At 55.0% G+C, this 22,563-nt stretch overlaps 1 protein-coding gene across 4 annotated transcripts in view; it reads right to left on the bottom strand.

Annotated features, from left to right (window-relative positions):
- TLN1 (talin 1) overlaps positions 1–22,563 on the bottom strand; it is a 38,414-nt gene that overhangs the window by 9,605 nt on the left and 6,246 nt on the right. For 2 of the 4 annotated variants that reach the window (XM_030468012.1, XM_030468014.1), the window contains exons 3-45: positions 20,324–20,421; positions 19,967–20,096; positions 19,580–19,732; positions 19,180–19,322; positions 18,670–18,797; positions 18,179–18,239; positions 17,782–17,886; positions 17,338–17,493; positions 16,887–16,988; positions 16,603–16,679; positions 16,250–16,430; positions 15,577–15,690; positions 15,152–15,260; positions 14,459–14,667; positions 13,922–14,020; positions 13,670–13,720; positions 9,686–9,853; positions 9,120–9,414; positions 8,848–9,014; positions 8,245–8,373; positions 7,813–7,926; positions 7,488–7,601; positions 7,191–7,325; positions 6,922–7,050; positions 6,689–6,791; positions 6,403–6,611; positions 6,186–6,305; positions 5,827–6,024; positions 5,352–5,491; positions 5,157–5,250; positions 4,909–4,998; positions 4,628–4,750; positions 4,306–4,449; positions 3,821–3,982; positions 3,592–3,732; positions 2,409–2,590; positions 1,918–2,050; positions 1,685–1,786; positions 1,396–1,566; positions 1,080–1,229; positions 867–968; positions 621–740; positions 202–348 (exon numbers count right to left, since the gene is read on the bottom strand). In XM_030468012.1, coding sequence (XP_030323872.1) covers positions 202–348; positions 621–740; positions 867–968; positions 1,080–1,229; positions 1,396–1,566; positions 1,685–1,786; positions 1,918–2,050; positions 2,409–2,590; positions 3,592–3,732; positions 3,821–3,982; positions 4,306–4,449; positions 4,628–4,750; positions 4,909–4,998; positions 5,157–5,250; positions 5,352–5,491; positions 5,827–6,024; positions 6,186–6,305; positions 6,403–6,611; positions 6,689–6,791; positions 6,922–7,050; positions 7,191–7,325; positions 7,488–7,601; positions 7,813–7,926; positions 8,245–8,373; positions 8,848–9,014; positions 9,120–9,414; positions 9,686–9,853; positions 13,670–13,720; positions 13,922–14,020; positions 14,459–14,667; positions 15,152–15,260; positions 15,577–15,690; positions 16,250–16,430; positions 16,603–16,679; positions 16,887–16,988; positions 17,338–17,493; positions 17,782–17,886; positions 18,179–18,239; positions 18,670–18,797; positions 19,180–19,322; positions 19,580–19,732; positions 19,967–20,096; positions 20,324–20,421 — 5,798 coding nt within the window. The remainder of the gene's footprint in view (positions 1–201; positions 349–620; positions 741–866; positions 969–1,079; positions 1,230–1,395; positions 1,567–1,684; positions 1,787–1,917; positions 2,051–2,408; positions 2,591–3,591; positions 3,733–3,820; positions 3,983–4,305; positions 4,450–4,627; positions 4,751–4,908; positions 4,999–5,156; positions 5,251–5,351; positions 5,492–5,826; positions 6,025–6,185; positions 6,306–6,402; positions 6,612–6,688; positions 6,792–6,921; positions 7,051–7,190; positions 7,326–7,487; positions 7,602–7,812; positions 7,927–8,244; positions 8,374–8,847; positions 9,015–9,119; positions 9,415–9,685; positions 9,854–13,669; positions 13,721–13,921; positions 14,021–14,458; positions 14,668–15,151; positions 15,261–15,576; positions 15,691–16,249; positions 16,431–16,602; positions 16,680–16,886; positions 16,989–17,337; positions 17,494–17,781; positions 17,887–18,178; positions 18,240–18,669; positions 18,798–19,179; positions 19,323–19,579; positions 19,733–19,966; positions 20,097–20,323; positions 20,422–22,563) is intronic. The other 2 variants (XM_030468015.1, XM_030468016.1) reach the window with 1 other exon arrangement.

Below are 22,563 nucleotides of genomic sequence, written 5' to 3'. Positions count from 1 at the left end.
ACCATAGCACCAGCAGCTGTTATGGTGCCTGGAGAGGGGAGTCCATTCTCCACCCTGTCAGCTGGGCAGAGTGAGCTGAGAAAAGCAGCAGAGCCCAGGAGAACTCCAGGAGAACCTAGCATGATGGCTCCCAGGCACACAGCTCAATACAGCATCCCTCCCACCTCACCACACTGTTTTCCCCCTCTCTGGACCACTTACCTTCTCAGAAACCTTGCGTGCACTCTCTATCAGCTCCTTCTTGGTGTAGGCATCGCTGGGGCTGCACTGCAGGGCTCCAGCCTTGGTGACGAGGGCAGCACAGCCATGACCCAGCTCCTGCACCCGGCGCTTGATGTGGGAGCCAATCTGGAGGAGAACGTGTGTGAAAAGAGCCTGCATCCACCATATCCACTGGGAAACACCAGCCACCTCCACCCAACTCCTCTTTCCCAGTCCTTCCTCTCAAAGGAATGGCAGCTTTGCTCCACATTTCCACACCATGTTGCAGGAGATGTGTGGATGCTGCCTCTCCCCCAGCTTGGACAGGAGGTGTCAGTGCCCCACCTCTCCTCTACCACGCTCTTGCAGACCCTGCTTTGCCCCACAGCCCACTCCAGCATCCTCCCCTGTGCTTATACCTCCTCATTCTCAGCGGTGAGGGCGGCCAGCTTGGCCTCCTGTGCCAGCTGCCCGTAGTCATTAGTGAGCTGGTTGGCCAGTATGCCCAGCTCGTCTGGGTTGGTGGTGGATTTGGTGACCTGCAGGTGGAAGAAAAACAGGAGTTGGAGGGGCCCTATGCTGGGATGGGCAAGCAAGGAGTGTGTGGTCTCCCTGCCTGGGTGGCAGGCAGCGCTTCCTGCAGTGACAGGCTTGCGTGCACCCACCATCTCCTGCACAGTCACTGCAATGGCCTTGGCTGTCTTCACCATTGTGGTCTGGTAGTCAACAAAGCTCCCCTCTGGCTCACCCATTGGCCCTTCGTCCAGCTGCAAGAGACCATTAGGAGACTCTGAATCCAGGTCCAGTCCAAAGACCTTCAAGGGTATGACCCTGACTCTTCCTCTCCCACATTCCCAGCCCTGGCCAGGTCCCCTCACCTGGTTAATGGCCTGGGTGATGGAATCCACCATTCCCCCCACAACACCTGCAGCACTGGCTGCCTCGTTCAGGGTGGTGGTCAGGTCTTCCACTGCTTCCTTCATCATCTGCACAGCTTCCTCCAGAGCCTCCTGGGTGTGGGCAGCTTGCTGCAAGGATGACACCGAGTGAGGGAAGGTGGTTGGTGGGCTCCCATCCCAACAGGGATGCTGCACACTTATCCTGGGCTTCTGTGCCCAGCACACAAGTGTTCCCCATGCAGCACACACACGTGAAAGGGGAGCATGCCACTGACATGTCCCACCTCCTGCTCACCTTGGGGTTTCCACCAGCCTCCTTGGCTGTGTACAGCATCTGCAAGGCGGACTCGGCCAGTGTTTTGGTCTGGTCCAGGAGGTTCATCTGCTGCTGGTGGTTGGGTGTTTTGGAGGCAGCTCCGACAGCTGCCATAATGAGAGGCTCAAAGTACTGAGCCATTTGGGACACCTAGGGAAGAGCAACATCAGTGCTAGCAGCCTGAAGGCCCAGCTGCCTTGTGCCTTTCATCACAAGCTCCTCTACATCCATTGAGAGCCCTGTCAGCAGCTCCCCATCCCCATGTTACCTTGTGCCCCAGCTGTGAGGCCTCTGCCCTTGCTGCACTGGCCACGGGCTCAATCAGGTTGCTGATCTCCTGGACAGCTGTGATCATCTGGTTGTGCAAAGCCTGTTGCAAAAAGAGAGCACTGCGTGAGGCTGCAGCAGGGCTGGGAAGGGGCTGCACCATATGCTGCTGGGAGCCAGGGACGAAAGACACCCGCCCCTGTCAAACCTTGCTGCAGTGCCTCCCAGACCTACCTCCTGGGAGATATCTTCTCGGGGGGCAAGCTGCTGGCTGATTGCAGCAAGAGAGGCCTGATCCACCTCCCTCATGCATCTGTTCAGGACATCAATGGCTTCATCACACTCCCGCTGTCCCGGAGCTTTGTCCCTGCATGACAGAGGAATCAGTGGTTTGCTAGCAGGTGCTATGCCACCCCTTTGCCCCAGCCTTGGCTGGTGCCAGTGAGGAATAGGACCTCTCCTCCAGGGCTTTTTGGGCAACCCAGCATCATAGAGACCAAGAGGCCAACACATGCCAGCATGTGTTCCCATCAACACATGCCAGGGCTGGAGGAGCAGCTCTGGTGCAAGACAAGGACAGCATCTTCTGTCCCACCCCTTGCCTCTCTCCCTCAGCAGTGGCCAAGGAGAAGATGAACTAAAACATCCTCAGAGATGTTCACTCAGAGCAGAGGTACCTGCCAGCAATGATGGGGTGAGGGCCAAGGGTCAGGGACTCATCTCACCTCATGTTTGTGATCAGCTTCTTGATGGAGTCTGAGACAGTGCGAGAGTGGCCAGCCAGCACTGACCACTGTGGGGGGTCCTTGGGGTTGACAGCCAGAGAGCGGGCAGTCTGGATGAGGCCAGCAGAGCTCTCCAGCATGGTCTTGGCTGAGGAGACGATGGGTTCCATGGCTCTGCGCCCCTGCGCAAGGCCACAGAATGGCAGGGGTTGGAAAGGATCTCTGGAGACCACTTAGTCTGATCTCCCTGCTAAAGCAGGTTGACCTAGATCAGGTTGCCCAGGACTGCATCCAAGCAGGATATGAGTATCTCCAGAGAAGGAGACTACACAAACTCTCCTAGGCAGCCTGTTCCAGCGGTCTGTCACCTCCAAAGTAAAGATGTTTTTCTCCATATTCAGATGGAACTGCCTGTGTTCCAGTGTGTGCCCATTGTCCTGTCGCTAGGGACCACTGAGAAAGTGCTTTTCCCATCATTTTGACACCTGATCTTTAGATCATTTTTGGGCACTCATTTATAAGCATTGGTAAGATCCCCTCTGTCTTCTCCAGGCTAGACCGACCCAAGTCTCCCAGCCTCTTCTAAGACAGATGCTCCAATAGTTCCCTGAGCATCTTGTAGTGCTCTGCTTGACCCTTTCCAGCAGCTTTTCTTGTACTGGGGAGCCCAGAACTGGACACAGTACTCTACAGGTGGCCTCACCAGGGCAGAGAAGAAGGGGAGGAGAACCTCCCTGGACCTGCTGGTCATATTCTTCTTAATGCATGACAGAAGCCACTGGCTTTCTTCACCACAAGAGCACATTACTGATTCAGTTACCTTGCTGTCCTCCAGGACTACCAAATCCTTCTACAAAGAGCTTCTTTCCAGTAGGTGAACCCCTAACCTGTACTGGTGGATAGGGTTCCTAGGCACAGGACCCTGCACTTGCCTTTAGATTCCTAATGATGGATTGGTGGGTGATATGTGTGAGAAACAGTGCCTGGGAAGTTACGCCCCCTTCCATGGACCCTCACCTCAGAGCAGCCCCTCAAAGCCCAAGGCTGCCACCACCTTCCCATCACACCCTCCCAATGCACCAGCCCCACACTGGAGCACCAGCCCAAGCTCAAGCAAGAGGAACCACAGCTCCTCCTTGCCCTTCCACAGCACCCATCATCCTCCTGGCCCCTGACATCCCACCTCCGGGCTGATCTGGGCAGGAACGGTGGCAAACTCTGGGTTGGAGGCAAAGGCTGTCAGGTTATCCACTGCCTCTATGAGAGGGGCAGTGGCGGTGCGGCACCGCTCCCGGTTCTCGTCGTTGAATTCACCATCCAGGGCCTGGTGTGGAGAGACCAGAACAGTTATCCAAACCTGACCGTGTCCCATATCCCATCCCCACCACAACACCCGGGTGAGGAGACGGCACCTTGATGGTCTTCACCAGGTTGGCTGTACTGTTGGCCACCTCCTTGGCTGACTGGACAAACTGGCGCTTGGCCACGGGGTTGGCGGTGCGGGAGGAGGCCAGACGGCAAGTGTTGCAGAGGGCTGAGGTGTGCTTTGCTACGATGGTGGCTGCTGACAGCACCTGCAGGGAAGAGCAGGGTGAGTCAAGATCCCCCGTGATGTCCCATCCCTGCAGCTCTTCCTTCCTGACAGCCCCACGTCAGGCACCGGTGAGCAGAGAAGTTTCTCCTGGGGCTCAGAAAGGATTGCCAAGGTCCTGCATACCCACACCATCCCCCATCTGGACAGTCCCCATTGCACCAAAGCTGCCCACTAGTTCCCAGGACAGCTGATGAGACACAAGCCATAATCTTGGCCAGGTCTTTAGATGCAGCTCCTCCAACTAGCTTCACATTCCATTTTGTGCAAGAAAATGCTTGCAGTGGTGCCCCTGCTTATACTCACCTGGGATTGGGTGCAGGCAGGGTCCACCAGGTTCTGGCAGGCCATCTGGATAGCTTGGTTAGCTCTGGCAAACTGAGTGGGATCTACCAAGCCCTGCTGTCCAGCCTGGCTGTTGGGGTCCGAGACACCCACAAGGTAGGCAGCCTGGGAGGAAAGAGGCAGTGAGAGCTCATGCACAGAGAAGCAGTGTACAACAGGCACAGGCTGCAGAGGCATCTGGCTGCTGGTACCATGGGACCAGGCTTGAGGGGGTAGGGGAGAGGTGCATATGGAAACTGTGCACCAGGGGTGATGCTGAGGGCTGGGAGCAAGCATGTCTCACCTGGGCAGCTGCCTCTGTCAGCCCGCAGAGAGCTTTGGAGGCGGCACTGATGGAGTCACCAAACTCAGGCAGTTTGCTGTTCTTGGCATTCTGGGAGATGCCAGCTATGGATTCACCCAGCACCTGCAGGACACACCATGCACCCGTTGGAGGCCACCTCCCAGGCTCAGAGGTCATTTTGCTTCATCAGTGGTGGAGGAACCACCTTTTCCTTTGCCCCCCACATCCTTCCAAAACTTCCCTGTCCTCCCACAAACCTCCACCTCCAGCTCAGGGCTCACCTTGGAGTTCTCCATGACACTGTCAAGGCAGTTGAAGTAGGACATGTCATTAACAGTCTGGGTGGGGTTCTCCAACAGCTCCTTCACTGTCTGTAGGGACACAGGGCATCACACTCAAGGGAAGGGCCCATGCCCTCCAACTGCACCCTCTCTATGCTCCTCCCTGCCCCTTGCAGTGGGGTGCAGCTTTCCCCCTCCCCAGCACCCAGCCACCTCAGCCCTTTAACAGAGGACATGCAGCTTCTCACCTCCAGCTCCCTCAAGGCATTGTCACACTCCTTCTGGCCCGGTGCCTGCTGGGTGCACATGGTGATCAGCTGGTTAATGCTGTCAGTCACTGCCCTGATGATGGACAAGGAGAGAGAAACCCACAGATCAACACCAGCTACACCACCCGGACCCACTGCTACAGCAAATAGCTCACAGGGAGTGACTGTCCCTACCGTGCTGCTGCTGCCAGCTGATTCTTGAGGTTGGGGGCTGCAGGGTCAGCAGAGAGCGCCTTTGCAGCCAGCAACAGCTTGCTGGAGGACATGGAGATGCTCTTCAGGTTGGACACCACTTGTGCCTGGTCTTCCTTATTCTGAGAGGAGACAAGAAGAGTTACATGGAGCAGGTTTCCAAGCTCCACACCCACCCTAGGTTTTCTCCAATGGTTTTCAAGCTGAGCCGGTTCCCTTCATCTAACTCGACTGCCAGCAGCAAGGGTATGGCAGCAACTTTTGCTGAACAGCCCCAAGCCACTTCCTCCCTGCTGCTGCTGTTTTGCACAGCCTCAGACTCCATCTCACCAGCTGTGTCAGCCACAGCCACCCTCATCACCATTGCCTGGCCTCCCTGCCTGCCGTCAGCTGCCCACCCAGGCACCCCAAACCTCTCATCGTACAACCCAGGAACCCCTAACAGGTGGCTGCTCACCGGGGACTGGCTGGCCATCTCCACTCCTGCCTGCAAGAACTCATTGAAGTCCTGCCCAAATTTGCCAGAAGACTTGGCCAGGTCTTGAGGGGTGCCACGCGATGCCTGCACCAGCTCGTTGGCAGACTGGTTGAGCCCTGCAGCCGCCTGGTTCAGCTGGCTCTGCGCCTCCTGGAAGCTCTTGGTGCTGGGAGGGAACTGGAGGGAGGGAGAAGGGTTAGGAGTGGCAGTGTGGAAAGACAAGGGATGAAGGTCTGGCACACGCTTGGGGATATGCCTCTGAGGAAAGCAGTGTGGATAGACCAGCTTGCATCCCTACAAAGTCTTCCACCTTCTTCTCCCACCCCTGCTCAGCTCACCGAATCTGCAAGCAGCCTCTTGCTGGCCTCTCCCACCATGCGGATGGCAGCATCCACGTCCCTCTGTCCCGGCAGGCAGTTGACACAGCGGCTCAGGGCCTGTGACACCGCCTTGGCCACCTGTGGAGAAGCAAAGCATGGTCACAGTCCCCCAGCCAGCCCCATGGCGCCCTTCCTGTGAGCTAGCAAGGGGCACCAGGGTCCCTGCTCTCCCTACCTGGGCCAGGCGCTGCTGGCTTTCGGGGTCCCCGGGTTTGGCCACTGCTTTCCTCGCCTCCTCGATGAGGTTGTTGGCTTTATCCATGACATCACTGGCACAATCCAGCATGGCACTCTGTGCCTGTGGGTCAGGGGTGCTGGCGGCCACCCCCCGGGCAGCCTGGCTGAGTGAACGCAAGGCCTGGGCCACCTCTCGGGCAGCAATCCCTGGGAGGATGAAGAAGTCAGTATTCACCAGCACAGCCCCCTCTCCCCTCTCCCAGCCCCAGCTCAGAGGTCTGTACCTGTGTAGTTCTCGTTGCCCTGGGCCACCTCCCCCAGAAGGTGAGCAATGGCGGAGCTGACGGCTTTTGTGCTGTTCCCCAGGTCCTGGGCACACTTCTCCATCTGCGAGGGGATGAGTGGGGACATGCTGGATGAGTGGCGAGTACTGGAGCTCCAGTCTCTGAACCCTGTGGCTCCCCAACCCCAGTGCCCATCCCACACTGTCCCATGCTGCCCTTCCCTGCATCCTCACCGTCTCTCCTGGCAGAGGTTTGAGCTTGCCCTCACGGGCAGCTGCCTTGGCTTCCTGCAAGTCCCTCTCCAGGCTCTGCACCAGACCCAAGGCAGAGTCTATCTCCAGGGGTCCGCACGCCTCCTGAGCCTGGGTGGGGGGAGAAGAGAAGGTAAGCAAGATGACTGGCAAGCCCACCCTGCTGGGGCAGAGACAATGACATGCTACTGTCCCATCCCTGGGTGTGCATAGCTGGTGTCCTGGTGTGGGACGGGACCCAACCTTCTCACCTTCTGGGCAGCCGTGCGGAGCTCAGCCAGAGCTGCAGCCAAGTTCTTGGCACACTGGCTGAGTTGCATTGCAGAGGCTTGGTCCGAGATGGTGGGGACAGTGGCCTTGGCTGCAGCTACCATCTTCCCACCGGGCTGCCAGGCCAGAAGAAAAAGATGTGAGAAAGGGACAAACATACAGCATTCCTCTGCTGCCCATGTGCATCAGGTTTCCTGGTATCTTAGGAGAGCCTGGCACAGTTACATGAAAGCTGTAATACCAGAGCCAGAGTGGGAGGTTCTGGGAGGTGCAGGTACCTGCAAGAAGTTCTGGCTGGCAGCAATGAGAGCCAGCTGGGCACTGGGGCTGTCTGGCTGGGACTGGCTTCCTCGTACACCCTGCACCAGCATTGGGATCTGGTCTGCCACCACCTGCCAGAGAGGAAGGTCACTGGAGAGGCTTGGCCAGGAGGATACAGATCAAAAGGACAAAAGACCAAAAGACTGGCTCCCAGGGGACCTGCATGAAGACTTCGAAGTCTTGCCTGCCCACAGCAGCAGAGCACAGAGCCCTGGTGCAGATGGTGGGGCAAGGTATGGGAAGAAGGAGCACAGCAGATGCCAGTATGATCTGGGGTCTTACCTTGCAGCTCTGCACCAGCTGCTGCTGGGCAGCAGGGTTCTTGTTGGAGGAGGCAGCGTGCTGCGCAGCAGCGATGGTCTGGGTGGCAGAGGCGGCTGCCTGCTTGGCTGCATGCTGGCAGGGGGAGACAGGGGTTAGCACCCGAGCCCCGAACCATGCACCAGGGCACAGCTCCCCCTAAACATCTCCTCCCATGCTTGTGACCCCCCTGGAGCACTCCCAGCACCCTTGGTGCCTGGCATCCCAAAGGGACATGGGTGTACACGAGGGAAGATGCATACAGAGAAGTATCTGAGGGATGCAGCACAGACATGGTGCATGACAAGGACTTTATGCCCCTGAAAAGTGCAAGGGGTTGGGGGGTTCCCAGCCAGGTCTCACTCAGTGACAGTGCCTTGTTACCCTCTGCAACCCCCTTGTCTGGCATCTCACCTCCAGCTTGTGTACGAGCTTCTTCTTGATGGCATTCTGGGCCGCAGCATTGGTGGCCATGCGGAGCCCTTCTGCTGCCTCACGCAGTCGTTGCTGCTGCTCCTCACTGTCTGGGTGGGCTGCAGCTCCCTGGAAAAAAAAAATCCCACCATGCATGGGTCACTGGGTTGCTTGTCCTGAAGCAGCAGCTGTGCTGTGGTTGGATACTGAGGAGGACCTCCAGGCAGCTTGGTGCTGGGGAGGTGCCCAGAGCCTTTCTGGGAGAGGTCAGCAGCAGAGGAGGAAAGAGCTGCCACCCACAACTCCAAGAGGAGCCCCACTCCATTGCACAGGCCCTCACCTCTGTGCAGGATCTTGCTCTGGGACTCAGAATCACAGAATGTTAGGGGTTAGAAGGGACTCTGGAGATAACATAGTCCAATATCCCTGCCAGAGCAGGTTCCCCTGGAGCAGGTAAACAGGACAGCATCCAAGTATATTTTGAATATCTCCAGAGAAGGAGACTCCACAATCTCTGGGTAGTCTGTTAGCCACTCATAAACCAACAGCGTAAGATGGGGCTGGGGGCCAAAGTCAGCATCCATCCTCCCCCCTGCCACTGACCTTTGCAGCCTCCACCATCTTGGCAGTGGCATCAGCCAGGATTTTGGCTGCGCTGAGCAGCTTGCGAGAGTTCTCCAGGTCTGTCTCTCCCTCTGCATCGGCTTTGATGGCATTGACAAGGTCAGAGGTGGCCTGAGCCAGAATACGAGCCTGTCGCACCATTTCACCTAGGACAGGAATGAAGGATGGCCTGTTAGCGAGTTCCATGGGCTCCCTGACACCACCCCATCCACCGTGCTGCTGTACCCCAGGGTCCCATCAGCTGCTCTCACCAGCATCACCCATAGAGCTGAATATGTTCTCAGTGACATTGAGGATGGTGTCGGTGGCCTGGTCGTAGCGCCCGATGGGCTGCCCGCCCAAGGCATGCTGCTTGATGTGCTGCAGCAGGTCATTCAGGGCCTGGGTGACAGCTGTGGCTGCCACCCCCACCTGCTTCAGGAGCTGGTCATCACTGGTGGCTGCCTTGGAGGCCTCCACGCAGCCCTCTGCCGACTTGGCCACCAATTTGCCAGCCTCGATCAGCTGCTCCTGGCAGACTGGGGAGCTGATTGTGGGAGCCACTACCTGGAAGGGAGAAGAAAGGCTTGGGCAGCAAGTGTGGTGGCCTCCTTGCAGGAGATGTGCAGGGAAAGGTGTCCCCGACTCCTGTTCCTCCAACGAAGATATTCAGCGCTTGGGGCACAGTAGCAGTATCCCCACCCAGAGCCAGCCCACCCCTTTGGTGCCAAGCCCCTACCATCCCCCTTGCACGGTCCTATGACCCCCACTGAGGAGATGCCACCAGCCAGGCGATACTCATAGCCGTGTCGAGGAGAGGGTTAACCATGCTGCTTACCTTGGTGCAGGCCACCAGCTGGGAGGTGGAGAGGGCACACTGAGTGGCTGCAGCGATCACCTGAGTCTGCAGGGCAGAGTCCTCCGTCTTCTGAGCCACATTCTTGGCTTTGAGCACCAGCGCGGCAGCAGCGCTGGCCACAGCCTTTGCCAGCTGCATGAGCATGTCCTGGGAAGGGGATGGAGAGGGTCAGCCTCGGAGCTATGGTGACAGGAGCATGCTCATGAAATATTCAGAGGGGAAACATGAGCCTTTCAGGTGGCTTTTCATCCACTCTGGCCCAGCACTGAACACCTGGAGTGGCTGGCAACACCTTGACCTCATCAGTACCAGGTACTACAGCCCATGGTGAGGCTGTAATTTGCCATCAACTGCAGCCTGCACCACCATGAACATTGCCTGGAGTAGCCTGGGCAATGTTCAGCATCACCCCAACACCCATGACCTGCTCACTGCACACTCCCCTGCCAACAACCTGTGCCAAGTCCTTGCTTGTACCACAGTGACAATCTGCTGCAAGGCACCACTGGCACTGTAAATGACAAAAAAACCAGTAAACCCTTCCAGCCAAATAGCAGTGTGCTGGGCTTGGGTAGGAAAGAGTCAATTTTCTTCACAGTAACCAGTAGGTGGCTATGTTTTGAACTCATGCTGATAATACAGAGATGTTTTCATTATTGCTGAGCACTGCTTAAAGAGAATCAATGCCTCTTTGAGGGGAAAGCTGCTGTACAACATCTTTGTTGGGAGAAGTGGGTAGTGGAATTAAGTACAGCCTCAGCAGTTCTGCTAATGACATTGAGCTGTGTGGAGTGGCTGACACACCAGGGGGGGAACACTACCCAGAGTGACCCTGACAGTCTGGAGAAGTGGGCCTGTAAAAACCACGCAAAGTTCAACAAGACCAAGCACAAGGTCCTGTAACTAGGTCAGGGCAATCCCAAGCACAAACACAGACTGGGTGGAGAATGCCTTGAGAGTAATCTTGAGGAGAATTTCAGGGCATAGGTAGACAAGCAGCTCATTGTGGCTCAGCAATGTAAGCTTGCAGCCCAGAAAGCCAACTGTATCCTGGGCTGCATCAAAAGCAGCAGGGCCAGCAGACCAAGGGAGGTGATTCTGACCCTCTGCTCTGCTTAGACCCCATCTGGAGTGCTGTGTCTAACTCTGGGGCCCCCAACACAAGAAGGTAATGGAACTGTTGGAGCAAATCCAGAGGAGGGCCATGAAGATCATCAGCTACACAGAGAGAGACAGGGTTGTTCAGCCTGGAAAAGAAAAGGGTCTGGGAAGACCTCACAGCAGCCTTCCAGTACCTAAAGGGGCTGCAGGAAAGCTGGGGAGGGACTATACAAAGACATGGAGTGATAAGATGGGGGGTAATGGTTTTAAACTGGAAGAGGGGAGATTTAGATTTAAGGAAGAAATTTTTCACAGTGAGGGTGGCGAGACGCTGGCCCAGGTTGCACAGGGAAGCTGTGGCTGCCCCATCCCTTGAAGTGTCCAAGGCCAGCTTGGATGAGCTTTTGAGCAACTTGGACTGCTAGGAGATGACCCTGACCATGGCAGTGGGGTTGAAACTAGATAATCTTTAAGGTCCCCTCCAACCCCAAACATTCTGTGATTAAGAATCATTCTGTGATTCACCACGCAACCAGCACATAGGCTGGGGGTACACAGAAAGCTGTGATGGGACACAGATAGGATAGGTGATGGGAACTGGCCCATAGGATATTCTATAACATAACACTCAGCATATAAAGCTGAGGGAAGAATAAGGAAAGTGAGTAATGTTTAACATATTTATTGACGATATGGATGAGGGGACAGAATGAATCTGCATAAGTTTGCAGATGACACTAAGCTGGATGGAAGTGTCAATCTGCAGGGAGGTTCTGCAGAGGGATCCAGACAGGCTTGATTGATCGGCCAAGGCCACTAGTATGAGCTTCACCAAGGCCAAATGCTGGGTCCTGCACTTTGGCCACAACAACCCCCAGCAGTGCTGCAGGCTTGGGGAGGAGTGCTTGGAGAGCTGCCCAGCAGAGAGGGACCTGGGGGTATTGACTGACAGCAGCTGAACATGAGCCAGCAGTGTGCCCAGGTGGCCAAGAAGGCAAATGGCATCCTGGTCTGTATCAGGAACACTGTGAACAGCAGGACCAGGGAGGTGATCTTGCCCTTGCACTCAGTCTTGGTGAGGCTGCACCTTGAGTACTGTGTGCAGTTCTGGGCACTGCAGCATAGGAAGGACATTGAGGTGTTGGAGAGGGTGCAGAGAAGGGCAACTGACTGGGGGTCTGGAGAACAGGTCTGACGAGGAGAGGCTGAAGGAGCTGGGGCTGTTCAGCCTGGAGGAGTCTCAGGGGAGACCTTACTGCTCTCTACACCTACCTGAAAAGAGGCTGTATGAGGCAAGTGTTGGCCTCTTCTCCCCACTGACTAGCAGCAGAACAAGAGACAGTGGGGCTCAAGTTCTGCCAGGGGAGGTTCAGGTTGGATATGAGGAAAAGATTATTCACTGAAAGAGTGGTGAAGCATTGGAACAGGTTTCCTCGGGACGTGGTAGAGTTGCTGTCCTTGGGGGCATTCAAAAACCACGGAGATGTGGTGCTTTGGGAAATGTTTTAGTGGCTATGGTGGTGTAAGGGTGATGGTTGGACTCAATGATCTTGAAGGTCATTTCCAACCATCATGATTCTATGATTCCATGTTTGGAGTGGTAGCTCTTGTCTTCCCAAGTTACATGTGATGGAGCCCTGCATTCCTGGAGATGGCTGAACACCTGCCTGCTGACGGGGCATGGTGAATTCATCCTTTTTCTTGCTTTGCTTATTGACTGTCTTTATCTCAGCCCACAAGCTTTCTCTCTTTCACACTTCAGCTTCTCTCCCCAGTCCCACAAGAGGGGAGAGAGCAAGTGGCTGTGTGAGGCTTAGGCTGGGGTTAAACCATGACCCAGCAACAAGCCTCCTCTGGCCACCCTGCCAGCATGCAACAGCAGCAACCATCACACAGCAAACAGCTTCCTGGCAGGGCACCAGACCTGATGTCCTACCACAGACATCAGGATTAGCTTCTGCACCATGGTGCTCCTAAGAATTGGCAGCCCAGGGGCTAAACAGCAAATGCTCAGGGCAAAGACCTCAGTAAGCAAGGAAACGCTCCCTGCCCACTGCACCTGCAATCCCCTTGCCATGTGCCTGCGAGCAGCTCCACACACCACAACACCTAAGCCGCCAGCCACCAAGTCAAAAATGTCATGGCACCCCCTCGCCTCCTGAAAGCCAAGCCAAGACTTGTCCCGTTGCCACCCACCACCTTTCCAGACAGGAAGAGAGACCAGAGAGCACATGCACCCAACTCCAGAGTCCACAGACTGCAGCACCCGAACCCAAGGAGGGAAGCAGATACACTCGGGTCTGGCAGCTGTGGGGCAGAGCATCCCACTGCAACTGTGAAAATTGTCTTTTGGGTCCTAAATCTGCCCCTTATGGCTGCCTTGTCCTGGAACTGCTGCCTCGTTGTGCCTGGCCCCCTGATCTAGTGCTTGAATTTCTGCTCCCCTTGGCTTTTCTGCTCATGTGGAGGCTGTGTGGCTGCTGTGAACAGAAACCCCTTCATCCTGGAGCCTGCTTTGTCTAGAGTATGGCACAGTGTGCCACCTCCCTTCTGCTGGCAGGGAGCAGTTGTGGGAAAGCAAGCCAGATGGAGGTGAATTCAGCCAAAGCAAACCACCCCGTGTCTCCAACAGGGGCAGGCAACTCCTACAGGCAGGCAGCAGCAGGCAGGAGCCGAGATGCCTGAGTGAGAGGACTCCCAGGGCAATGACCCGAGTGCATGGACTTCTGAGACAATCGCCAGGAAAAGCAGATTTTTGAGAAGAGCCCTTTTCCAAAGAGTTTAGCTGATGGTCCCCAGAGGAGGATCCCTTAACACCAGAGAGGGCAAGGACCACCAAGCCATGCCTACAGCCCCCTTTACCGTCTTTGGGTCAGAGGCAGGCAGGATCCAAGCACGCCGGCTTTCTGGGATCTACACAAGAATCCACAAGATAAGAGGTGTTACGTCACAGCAGCTCTAGGGACAGAGATGGGCCATGGCCTGTTGCCTCCCTCAGCAAAGTCACTGCCAGGCACTGGCCAAGCTTTGGCCCAGAGCCTTCCTGCTGATTCTGTGTGAAGGCAAATGGTTTTAGGGGGGCAGCTGTCCTTGGGTGACACTGGGGGCACTCACCTGGAACCGGGGGTCGGTGTCACTCTCCCCAATCTGCTGCAGCAGCTCCCCGCTGGTCTGGCCCACCAGGCCAGCAGCCTGCAGGAGACTCTGGCGAGGCTACAAGGAACAAAGAAAGTAAAAACAATGCTGAGTTAATGAATATGCCTGAAAAATTCTCCAATGGTTCCCTGTAGCTACCAGCAGAACGGAGCACCTCTCCTCGGGGGACAGGTTAAGAAATTTGGGGTTGCTCACCCTGGAGAGGAGAAGGCTCCAAGAAGACCTTATAGCAGCCTTCCAGTAACTGAAGAGGCTGTGAGAAAGCTGGGGAGGGACTTTTTATAAGGGTGTGTGGTGACAAGTCAAGGGGTAATGGGGTTTTAAACTGGAAGAGGGTGGACTTAGGTTAGACATTAAGAAGAATGTCTGTACAGTTAGAGCCATGAGACACTGACACAGGTTGGCCACAGAAGTTGTGGATGCCTCATCCCTTTTAAAGACCCTCCCAAGCAGAACTATCCTATGATTCAGTGATTGCACCTTCCTGCCCCTCACCTCAGCACTGGCAGGTTGTGCTGTTTTCAGCAGGTCCGAGACAGCGCTTGCCAGGTTCTTGGCTGCCTGCAGAAGCTGCCGCCCATTCCCTCCCTCATCCTCCATCAGTGCAGCCAGCAGCTTCACACCCTTGGACATCTCAGTCAGGTTGGAAGAGATGGTGGTGACAGCACAGCCCACGGCAGTGTAGTCCGTGTCCGCCGGATCCCCTGCCACAGGGAGATGAGGTGGGATGGGACAGGCTTCAAGTGATGCTCAAAGAGCATCCCTGCACCTGTCCCTGCTGTGGTCCTGTGGGGGAAGGGATGCCTGAATGGTGGTCATATCAGGTGTGTTTGGGTGGGAAAGCCTGGAGAAAGACTGCAGCACCATGCATGCCATGGCTGTGCTCAGGGCTATTACAGGGACCAGACAAACACGCTTCTGGTTCAGAGGCTGGCAGGTCAGCCAAGGACTGGCAGGAAGGACTGTGCTGGGCACAGGCACAGGGATGCTGGGGGCATTTAAAGGCAGGGCAAGCTGCAAGGGCACAGCTGGCTCTGCAGGCCCATTACCAGCAGCAGGGGCTGATTTCACTCTAGTTGGAGTATAGCATCTCCTCCTGATGGACAGGAAATATGATCTTCAACCAGACAAGAGAGACCAAGCTTTCTCCAGAGACAGAGCATCTCTCTTCTCCAACCCTCCACATACCTGCAGTGAGGTTGACCACTGAGGCTGTGCCAGCAGTGATAGCATCCACTTGGGAATGGATCTCATGCTTTGACTCATCCATCTTGTTTTTGCGCCAAGCTTTGGATGCCTGAAACATGGATAACAGGGTCAGCAGGTAGTGAGGAGCTGCACCCATGTGCACACGGAAATGCAGGAAAGAGGACACAAAGAAGAAAAGATGTGACCACTCAAAACTTTCCAGCCCATCCTGACCAAGCAACATGTCCAAGAATTCTCTCTGCTCCTGCCTCCAGAGCTAGATAGAATCCCCTCTCTCATTGCAGGCAGCAGATGACCCCAGAACCTTCCAACACCTCTCCTGGGAACACAGCCAATGTCACCCACCCCAGACAGCAACCTCCAGCGAAGTCCCACCCAGCACTCCCTCTTTCCCTGGCACTCACAGCATCCTGCCCGAGGGGTGGCAAGGTCTCAAAGTCATCCAGTGTGGCCTGGGCTGCATGCACAGCTTGCATGCTGGAGTTGATGGTGCCAGTCAGGGCTTGCTGGGCTGAAGTCTGCAACGCAGGGACAGATTAAGGTATGCCACAAGCTTGAAATCTAGGCTCAAATATTCAGCGTACATGTCCCACGGCATGTGGTGTAATGTGCTGTTGATCATAAGCACCTAGCAAAAAGGGGGTCTCCCCTCTGCACCCACCACTGGGAAATGCCCCATTTCACCATGGGTACAGCTGAGTCTCACAGTTAACCAGCTATCAGGGAGCAGAAGCAGATGAAGTGGGACCCCACAAAGCTTTAACAGCAAGCTCCACAGCAGGCTGAGTGAGGCCAAAGAAAACAGCCTCCCCATGGCCTTTTCCAAGAGCTTCTCCAGATGCAGAGGACATGGCATGGACCAAAGCCAGGCACAGGGCCCTGCTGCAAACCACATCACTGGTGGGGCTGCCCAGGTACAGCAGCCTGGGGCAGCTAAACCTGAAGGAGAGGCTGGGGAAATTTCCCCCACTGGCCAGGGGAAACTGCATGGCCACAGACCCAAATGAAAGGGCCAACACAAGCTCGATGGGCACCCTTTGGAGTTTCCACCTTATGGTGGGCATGAGGAGAGCTTACCAGGGGAGGCATGTGCCCTCGGTGCATCTGGCCACTGGTGACTTGCAGCTGAGGCTGTGGCATTGTGCCCACCTGGAAGTTTTCTGGCCCTCCAGCCCCTGTCCTCATGATGGCTGGCAGGGCCACCGAGCCCAGCTCTGCCTTGCCTACATGGTTAAACTGCTGCTGCACGACAGTCGACCTGAAATGGGGAGAAATATCAGGTCAAGAGATGTCCATGGCCCAGCATCAGGTCCTGCAGGAGCTGAAGAACTGCCAGATCCTCCTCCAGACACACTGTGCCACAGACTCAGCCAGAGCCTGCCCTCCATTCAACTCCTGCTTGGCAGCTAACCTGCTCCTCGAGGACTTACTTCTTTGGAGACACAGAGTCTTCCAGCATGGTGGATTCCTCATCCCCCTCCAGTCCAAAGTGGTCTTTGCTCTTCTTCTGCAGGGAGAAAAAGAAAAAAAAAAAAAAAAAGTGTGAGCCAGCACACACCTCCCAGCCTTCCCCTCCTCCCACAGCCCAGGCACTGTTCCAAGGCCACAGAGTCTCCCCTGGAGCACTGTGCTCCAGGACAGCTGGGACACCCCACACCCCTCTCTGCAGAGGGGAGGAAGTTATCTGCAGCCAGCTACCCTTCCCAGCTCTCACCTTTTTGAGGATGATGTCAATGTAGCCAGCAATCAGCTGCGCAATCTGCTCTCCCTCCGTTGTCTGCACAGAGTAGTAACCATCCTGGTAATCTCCAAAATCCTGCAATGGCACAACACAGTGTAGCATGGGAGCAAGGCACTGGTGGCCATCCTGAGCCCCTCTGGAATGTGCTAAGCACCCAAGCACTGGCCTCCCAGTCAAGAGCTGGGACCTGCACCAGAGGAGGGCACAGCAGTCCCACCCTAGCGCAGTACCCAAAAGACAAGTTGGTGTGGGAGCAGCCCCCCACAGCAGCACCACCAGGGCAGGGGGTGGAAGACCCCATGCTGAGGGACATGGATTAATGTTGGATTTAGCAGTGCTGTGTTAACAGTTGGACAAGATGATCTAAAAAGGTCTTTTCCAACCAAAACGATTCTATGATTCTGTGACCAGCACTGGTTCCTACCAGGGTGAAGCTCTTGGGCGAAGCAGCCCAACGCTTGATGTTGGTCAGGCTCCACTCCTGGATCACTTCTTTGGTCTTCTCATCCACACGCATCACGCACTCCTTGGTGATCCCCAGCAGCCGTGGCACCAGCTTGTTCTTCCCCTTCATCTTCTCCTGTGGGCCACAACGAAAGGATTTTTGGCTGCTCTCAGGATGTACCATCCAGGTAGAGACCTTTCAAGTCTCCCTTGGCTACCAAATATCCCCAAGGTGACACTTCCAGATGGTCACAGCTTTGATATGGGGCTTGAAAATGACAGGAGATCAGAAAGTAGTGCACAAAGCCAAGAAGAACAGGTAGACAGTAGGGACACAGGCAAAACTGGAGCACTCTGGGTTGATAGAGACAACAGATGGAGACATGCTGGAGATAAGGAATTTTGGAGGGAGCTGCTGCTTTACCTTGACCAGGAAGAAGGAGACCCCGTAGGTCTTGAGGGAACGTGCAAGTTTCACATAGCGAACTTTGGCCTCAATCTCACTCATGTTCCCACAGTTCTTGTGGGCCTGCAACAATAAAGAGAACATCACAGTAGCCCCACGGTCCCTTGGCTGTTCCACTTCTGCCCTGTCGCAGCCTTTCCAGGTTTTCCCAGCTCCATCACCATCTTCTGTCTTTGCTACAGCACCCCTCTGATCTTGGGGACCTCAGGAGCTGTCTTCTCTGCCCACTTGCAGCTTCCTGTTCCTATTTCTCACCCACCAATCTGCTCCATGTTGCCTCCAGGGACAAGAGCAGCCTCAATCTTTGGCAAGGAAGAACAGGAAGCCCAGGTCAACACCCTCCCCCTACACGTACCATAAAGATCTTGCGCTCCCCTTTCTGCTTGATGTACTCCTTGGGCAAGAAATCCTTGAGTCTGCCAAGAGACAAGCCAAAGTCAGCTGTTAGCAGCAGAGCCTGAAGCCAGAGTTTGTCTTCAACTACAAAGAGACCCAACCCAGAACCTCAGACAAACCCCTGCCAGGACACAGACTGTGAGTTTCTGGGAGGGGGAAGGATGTAGAGGAGCTTGCTGCAGTAACAAAAACAGCCCCAGAAGCTGCCCTGTCAAAAATGGGGTGAAAGTGCCAAAGATGCAGCCCATCATGTGGGGGTGAAGTCCCTCCCACACAGAGCTGGCTGTATGTCCTGGGGGGTGCCAGAGGGAATGGTGGAGCTGGTGCTCCTTGCAGCAGGCATGGACCTCCTCACTGGGGCTGATCTGCATCCCCAAGGCCCGTGCTACCAGCACGGTGCAGGGGGCTGTCAAGCTGCTAAAGTCACCTGGGGCTCCCCGGGACACTCACTCTAGAAATCCTGGCTTGTGCTTCTGTTCATTGTGTGACCCAAACTGGATCTGGCACTGGTAGCCAGCAAACTCACAGGCTTTGTCAAAGGAGACAGGGTGGGAACCGTTCAGGATGTCATCACGAGCCTGCGTGGGAAGAGAAGACACTGCTGAGGACTCAGTGTGTGCCCTACTCCACACTGAGTAGGACCTGTTTTCCAGACAGAAAAGGAGCTGTCATGATAAAGAGGAGGATCTAGGGGCAGGCTGTCCCCTACAAGGACCATCACCACACCTGCCAGAGGAACAGCTAGCAGGATGTCAGGGTGGTTCCTACCAAGCAGAGGAGCCACAGGATCCTCTGGGGAGCCCCAGAATACACAGAGGGGGAGGGCTGGGAGTGCCAGTGTTGGCTCTCACCCCAAAGATAACTGGGCACCTTGACTTGCTCCCTGCCCAAAACTTCAGCCATCAGCCTTGTCAGAGGCTGGCACGGGTCAGGGGTGCCAGGCACTCTGGGGAGCTGTACCTGCACATAGAGCAGGTTGAGCTGCACAGGATCTCGTGAGTCCACGTTCTGGTCAGAGTAGAAGAACTTGCGCCGCAGCAGCAACGTTTCGCTGTCATCTATGCCTTGCTCGCGCAGCGTTCGGCCATGGTCCAACCAATTCACTGCAAGCAATGCTCAGACATCAGCAGGGATGGGCAAGCAGGCAGGGCTGGTCCCAGCTCTAGGGCTGCTCTCAATCCCTCTGCCCTGGGCCTCCAGGCAGAAGGACAGATTCCAGTGAGTGTGGACACGTATCTCCTTGTCACAGTGCTCTCCACTGTCACCTCCATGCCCCTGTGTCAGCTCTTTCCCTTGCAGAGGGCCCTGCCCCGCCTCCCTGCCCGCCTTGGCTTGGGCTGGCCCTGCCCCCACAACTTACACTCATCATCTGTGTGCAGCTTCTGCTTGAGCTTCTCCATCTTCTTCTCATCTCGCAGCAAGGTCTTATCCTTCTTGAGGGTGCCAGTAACTTCCTCCTTCTTCTCTTCCATTATCTCACGAACAAGTGAGTACTCATCATAGTTGGTGATGCCTGCAGGAGCACAGAGGACCAAGCTCAGAATATTGCTGCCAAATACAGAGTCTGCAGTGACACAGGAGTGCAGCATCTCCTCCCCAGCATCAAGCACCCCTTGGCCATCCCCACTGCCAGCCATGTGCTGCAGAACTGCTGCAGCTCCCCAGATCCCCCCCACCAGATGCTGCCATCTCTCTCTCTTCCCAACTCCCTTTCCTCCCCTATGGTGTTGCTACCCATTACTCTCACCAATCCGGGCACAGATTGTCATGAGCATGTCTGTGACAGTTTTGGAGTCATCCACCATCACTGTTTTCACCGTCCCATCCAGCATGCGGATCTTCAGGGGCCGCTGCTTCTTCTTGTACTCCATGGTGTCCTGTGGGCACAGCAGAGCACAGCTCCCACCAGTGGCACCAGTACAGGGCACCTGCATCCCACAACCTCACTGACAGCTCCTGTTCCCCCCATGCTGCAACTGGGGAAGGGGGCAGGGGGTATGCCCAGGCACGATGCGATGCAGCAGGGTAGGCACCTGAAGCATCTCCTCATCTGACCACAGAGCCAAGGCGGTACCAGCTAGAAGGATGTGGGATGGAAGCTTACCCCATTGCGAAGCATGTAGTAGTCCAGAGCCTTCCCAGCCTCCAGCCATATCCCTTTTTTTGGGTCTTCATCCGAGAGGAACAGCCCAAAATCATTTGCTGAAAAACAGGTACAGTGTCTGCCAGGGTATTCCTGCCACCAAGCCTGTGCTTAGGGATGTGAAGGGATGTAGCCCAGCACGTGAAGCATAGTAGAACTGTGAACACCTGAGCCTAAACCTACCAACTGATCAACCAAGCTCCAAGGTACATGTTTTGCCATTGTTATCTAAGGGAAAAAACATCTGAAACACACCTACACCTTCACAAACGCTGAACTTGGAACTGACAGGCACAACAGAAGGAAGAGCTTGGGGGTTGTGGCTGACAGCTCTCCAAAACCTTTGCAGTACAAAAAGCAAGGTAATAAAACACTGGGGATCATCAGGAAGCATGCTGAGAACTGGACTGTAAAAACTAGGCACATCCACACTTTGAATACTCCACGGTGGTGTGGTCTGCACCTCCCCAGAAGGACACAGCAGAGTTCAAAAAGACACAGAGAGAAGCAAGTCAAATTATTGAGCCTTAATGTGAGGGACTTAAAGAGCTGGGATTCCTCTGCTTGGCAGGAGAAGGCTGGGATCCAGGCATACAAGGTCTCCGAGGTGGTGAGTGCTGTTCACCAAATCCTGCTCCCTCAGGGCTGGACTATCAGATGAGAAAAGCTGCTGCTAGAGCCCAAGCAGTGGCACCCTGAGGGATAGCCCTGTTTTCATGTTGCAAGAGGCCAGGACCACGCCTGCCTTTGCCTGGGGAAAGGTCCTTCTCCACCTTTCCAACAACCCTACTCCGCAGGCTGCCTTGGCTGGCTAAGTTTGTAACTCGTCATCCAGTTGGCAGCTCTCCATGGGGAGGGACAAATTCCTGAGCTGCCCCATTCCTGCCTGGCTAGCACTGCCGCTAGGAAGGATCCTACTAAACAAGGAGCAGAAAAATCATGAAGGCTTGCCATTTTATTTTGAAATATAAAAAAAAAAAAAAAGAAAAAAGAAAAAAGAAAGGAAAAACCGCTCCCAGAAAAACAAAAAAAAAAAGAAAAGCTTTTTTTAAAGCAAATTCCAAGAGGCCAACTCTAAAGCACTGAAAACTGAGCAGCTTGCCCTAGATCGATAGCTTGGGCGGGGAGAGGCACTTCCTGAGACAGAGCAAGAACAGAGCTGGAAACCAGCACCGAAGCTCCCAGCCCAAAGGTGACAAAAAACCAGGAAAGCTCAAAAAAAGGACGCCCTGAGTGTAACTGAGTAAAAAGAGCAAAAAGAAACAAAAGCTGCAAGGAACTGACAATTAAAGAGAAGCTGTGACAACTTAGAAGCAACTCAGAAATAAGCAGTTAGCAGTTCCCTTTAAGACTTTACCCTCACTTGGGGTTTTTTCTCTCTTTTTTTTTTTTTTATAAGCAGGCTGACTCACTCCCAGGAGCAGGAAATGCAATGCTCCCTGCAACAGGGCTACAGCCCTGAATGCACACAAACATCCAGTCCCTCTGAAACTGAAAGCTGTGGTTGGCCAGACTGCTGGCCAGCCGGGCACGACAGGAGAAGGCATTTCCTTTCATCCTAGTGGAATCTGCTGCTTCCAGATGTCATCATGCTCTCCCCCCTCTTCCCACGACTCCTGACCTGTTTGCTGCCTCTCCCCCGTGGCACAGCTGCTTTCAGAGGCAGCAGGGACCCAAGAGAGCCTACAAGATGATGTTCCAGTGTTCCAGCCCCCCCTCCATCCATGCTGGGGACAGGCCACATCCGCATGGGCTTGAGTCACACCATGAGTTCATGAGCTGTAAGCTTATTTTTGAGCCTCATAGCAGCCCGGAGATGGAGCTGAGAAAGCTTATCAAAGTAACAGCATCAGCACAGGCTTGGCAGAGGGGAAAGAGCCAGCGGAGGACTACATATTCCCCACAAAAGGAAAAATTACCTTACATGGTTTATTAACACTTCACTACAGTCCCTGCAACTGTTTAAACCCACCTAGTCCTGGCTATTCCCGACAGATCCAAGTTGGAGAGAGGAGCAGAAACACAAAGAACAGCAGACTCTAAGAACTCAAGGAGTTATTTCACTGCCAAATGTATTTTCCAACCCCCGAGATCCTCAAATTTCTTCTGGGGTGTTGTGGAAGGATCTGAAGGAGCTTAGCCCCTCATCCCAGCTGAGCTGGAGGACTCGGACCTTGCACCCCTCACCTCCCCACTGCTCT

Source organism: Calypte anna, chromosome Z (genome assembly GCF_003957555.1).
Source record: "Calypte anna isolate BGI_N300 chromosome Z, bCalAnn1_v1.p, whole genome shotgun sequence".
Taxonomy (NCBI): domain Eukaryota; kingdom Metazoa; phylum Chordata; class Aves; order Apodiformes; family Trochilidae; genus Calypte; species Calypte anna.
Note: the sequence above shows the minus strand (reverse complement) of the source record. Positions and strands in the feature narration are given on the sequence as shown.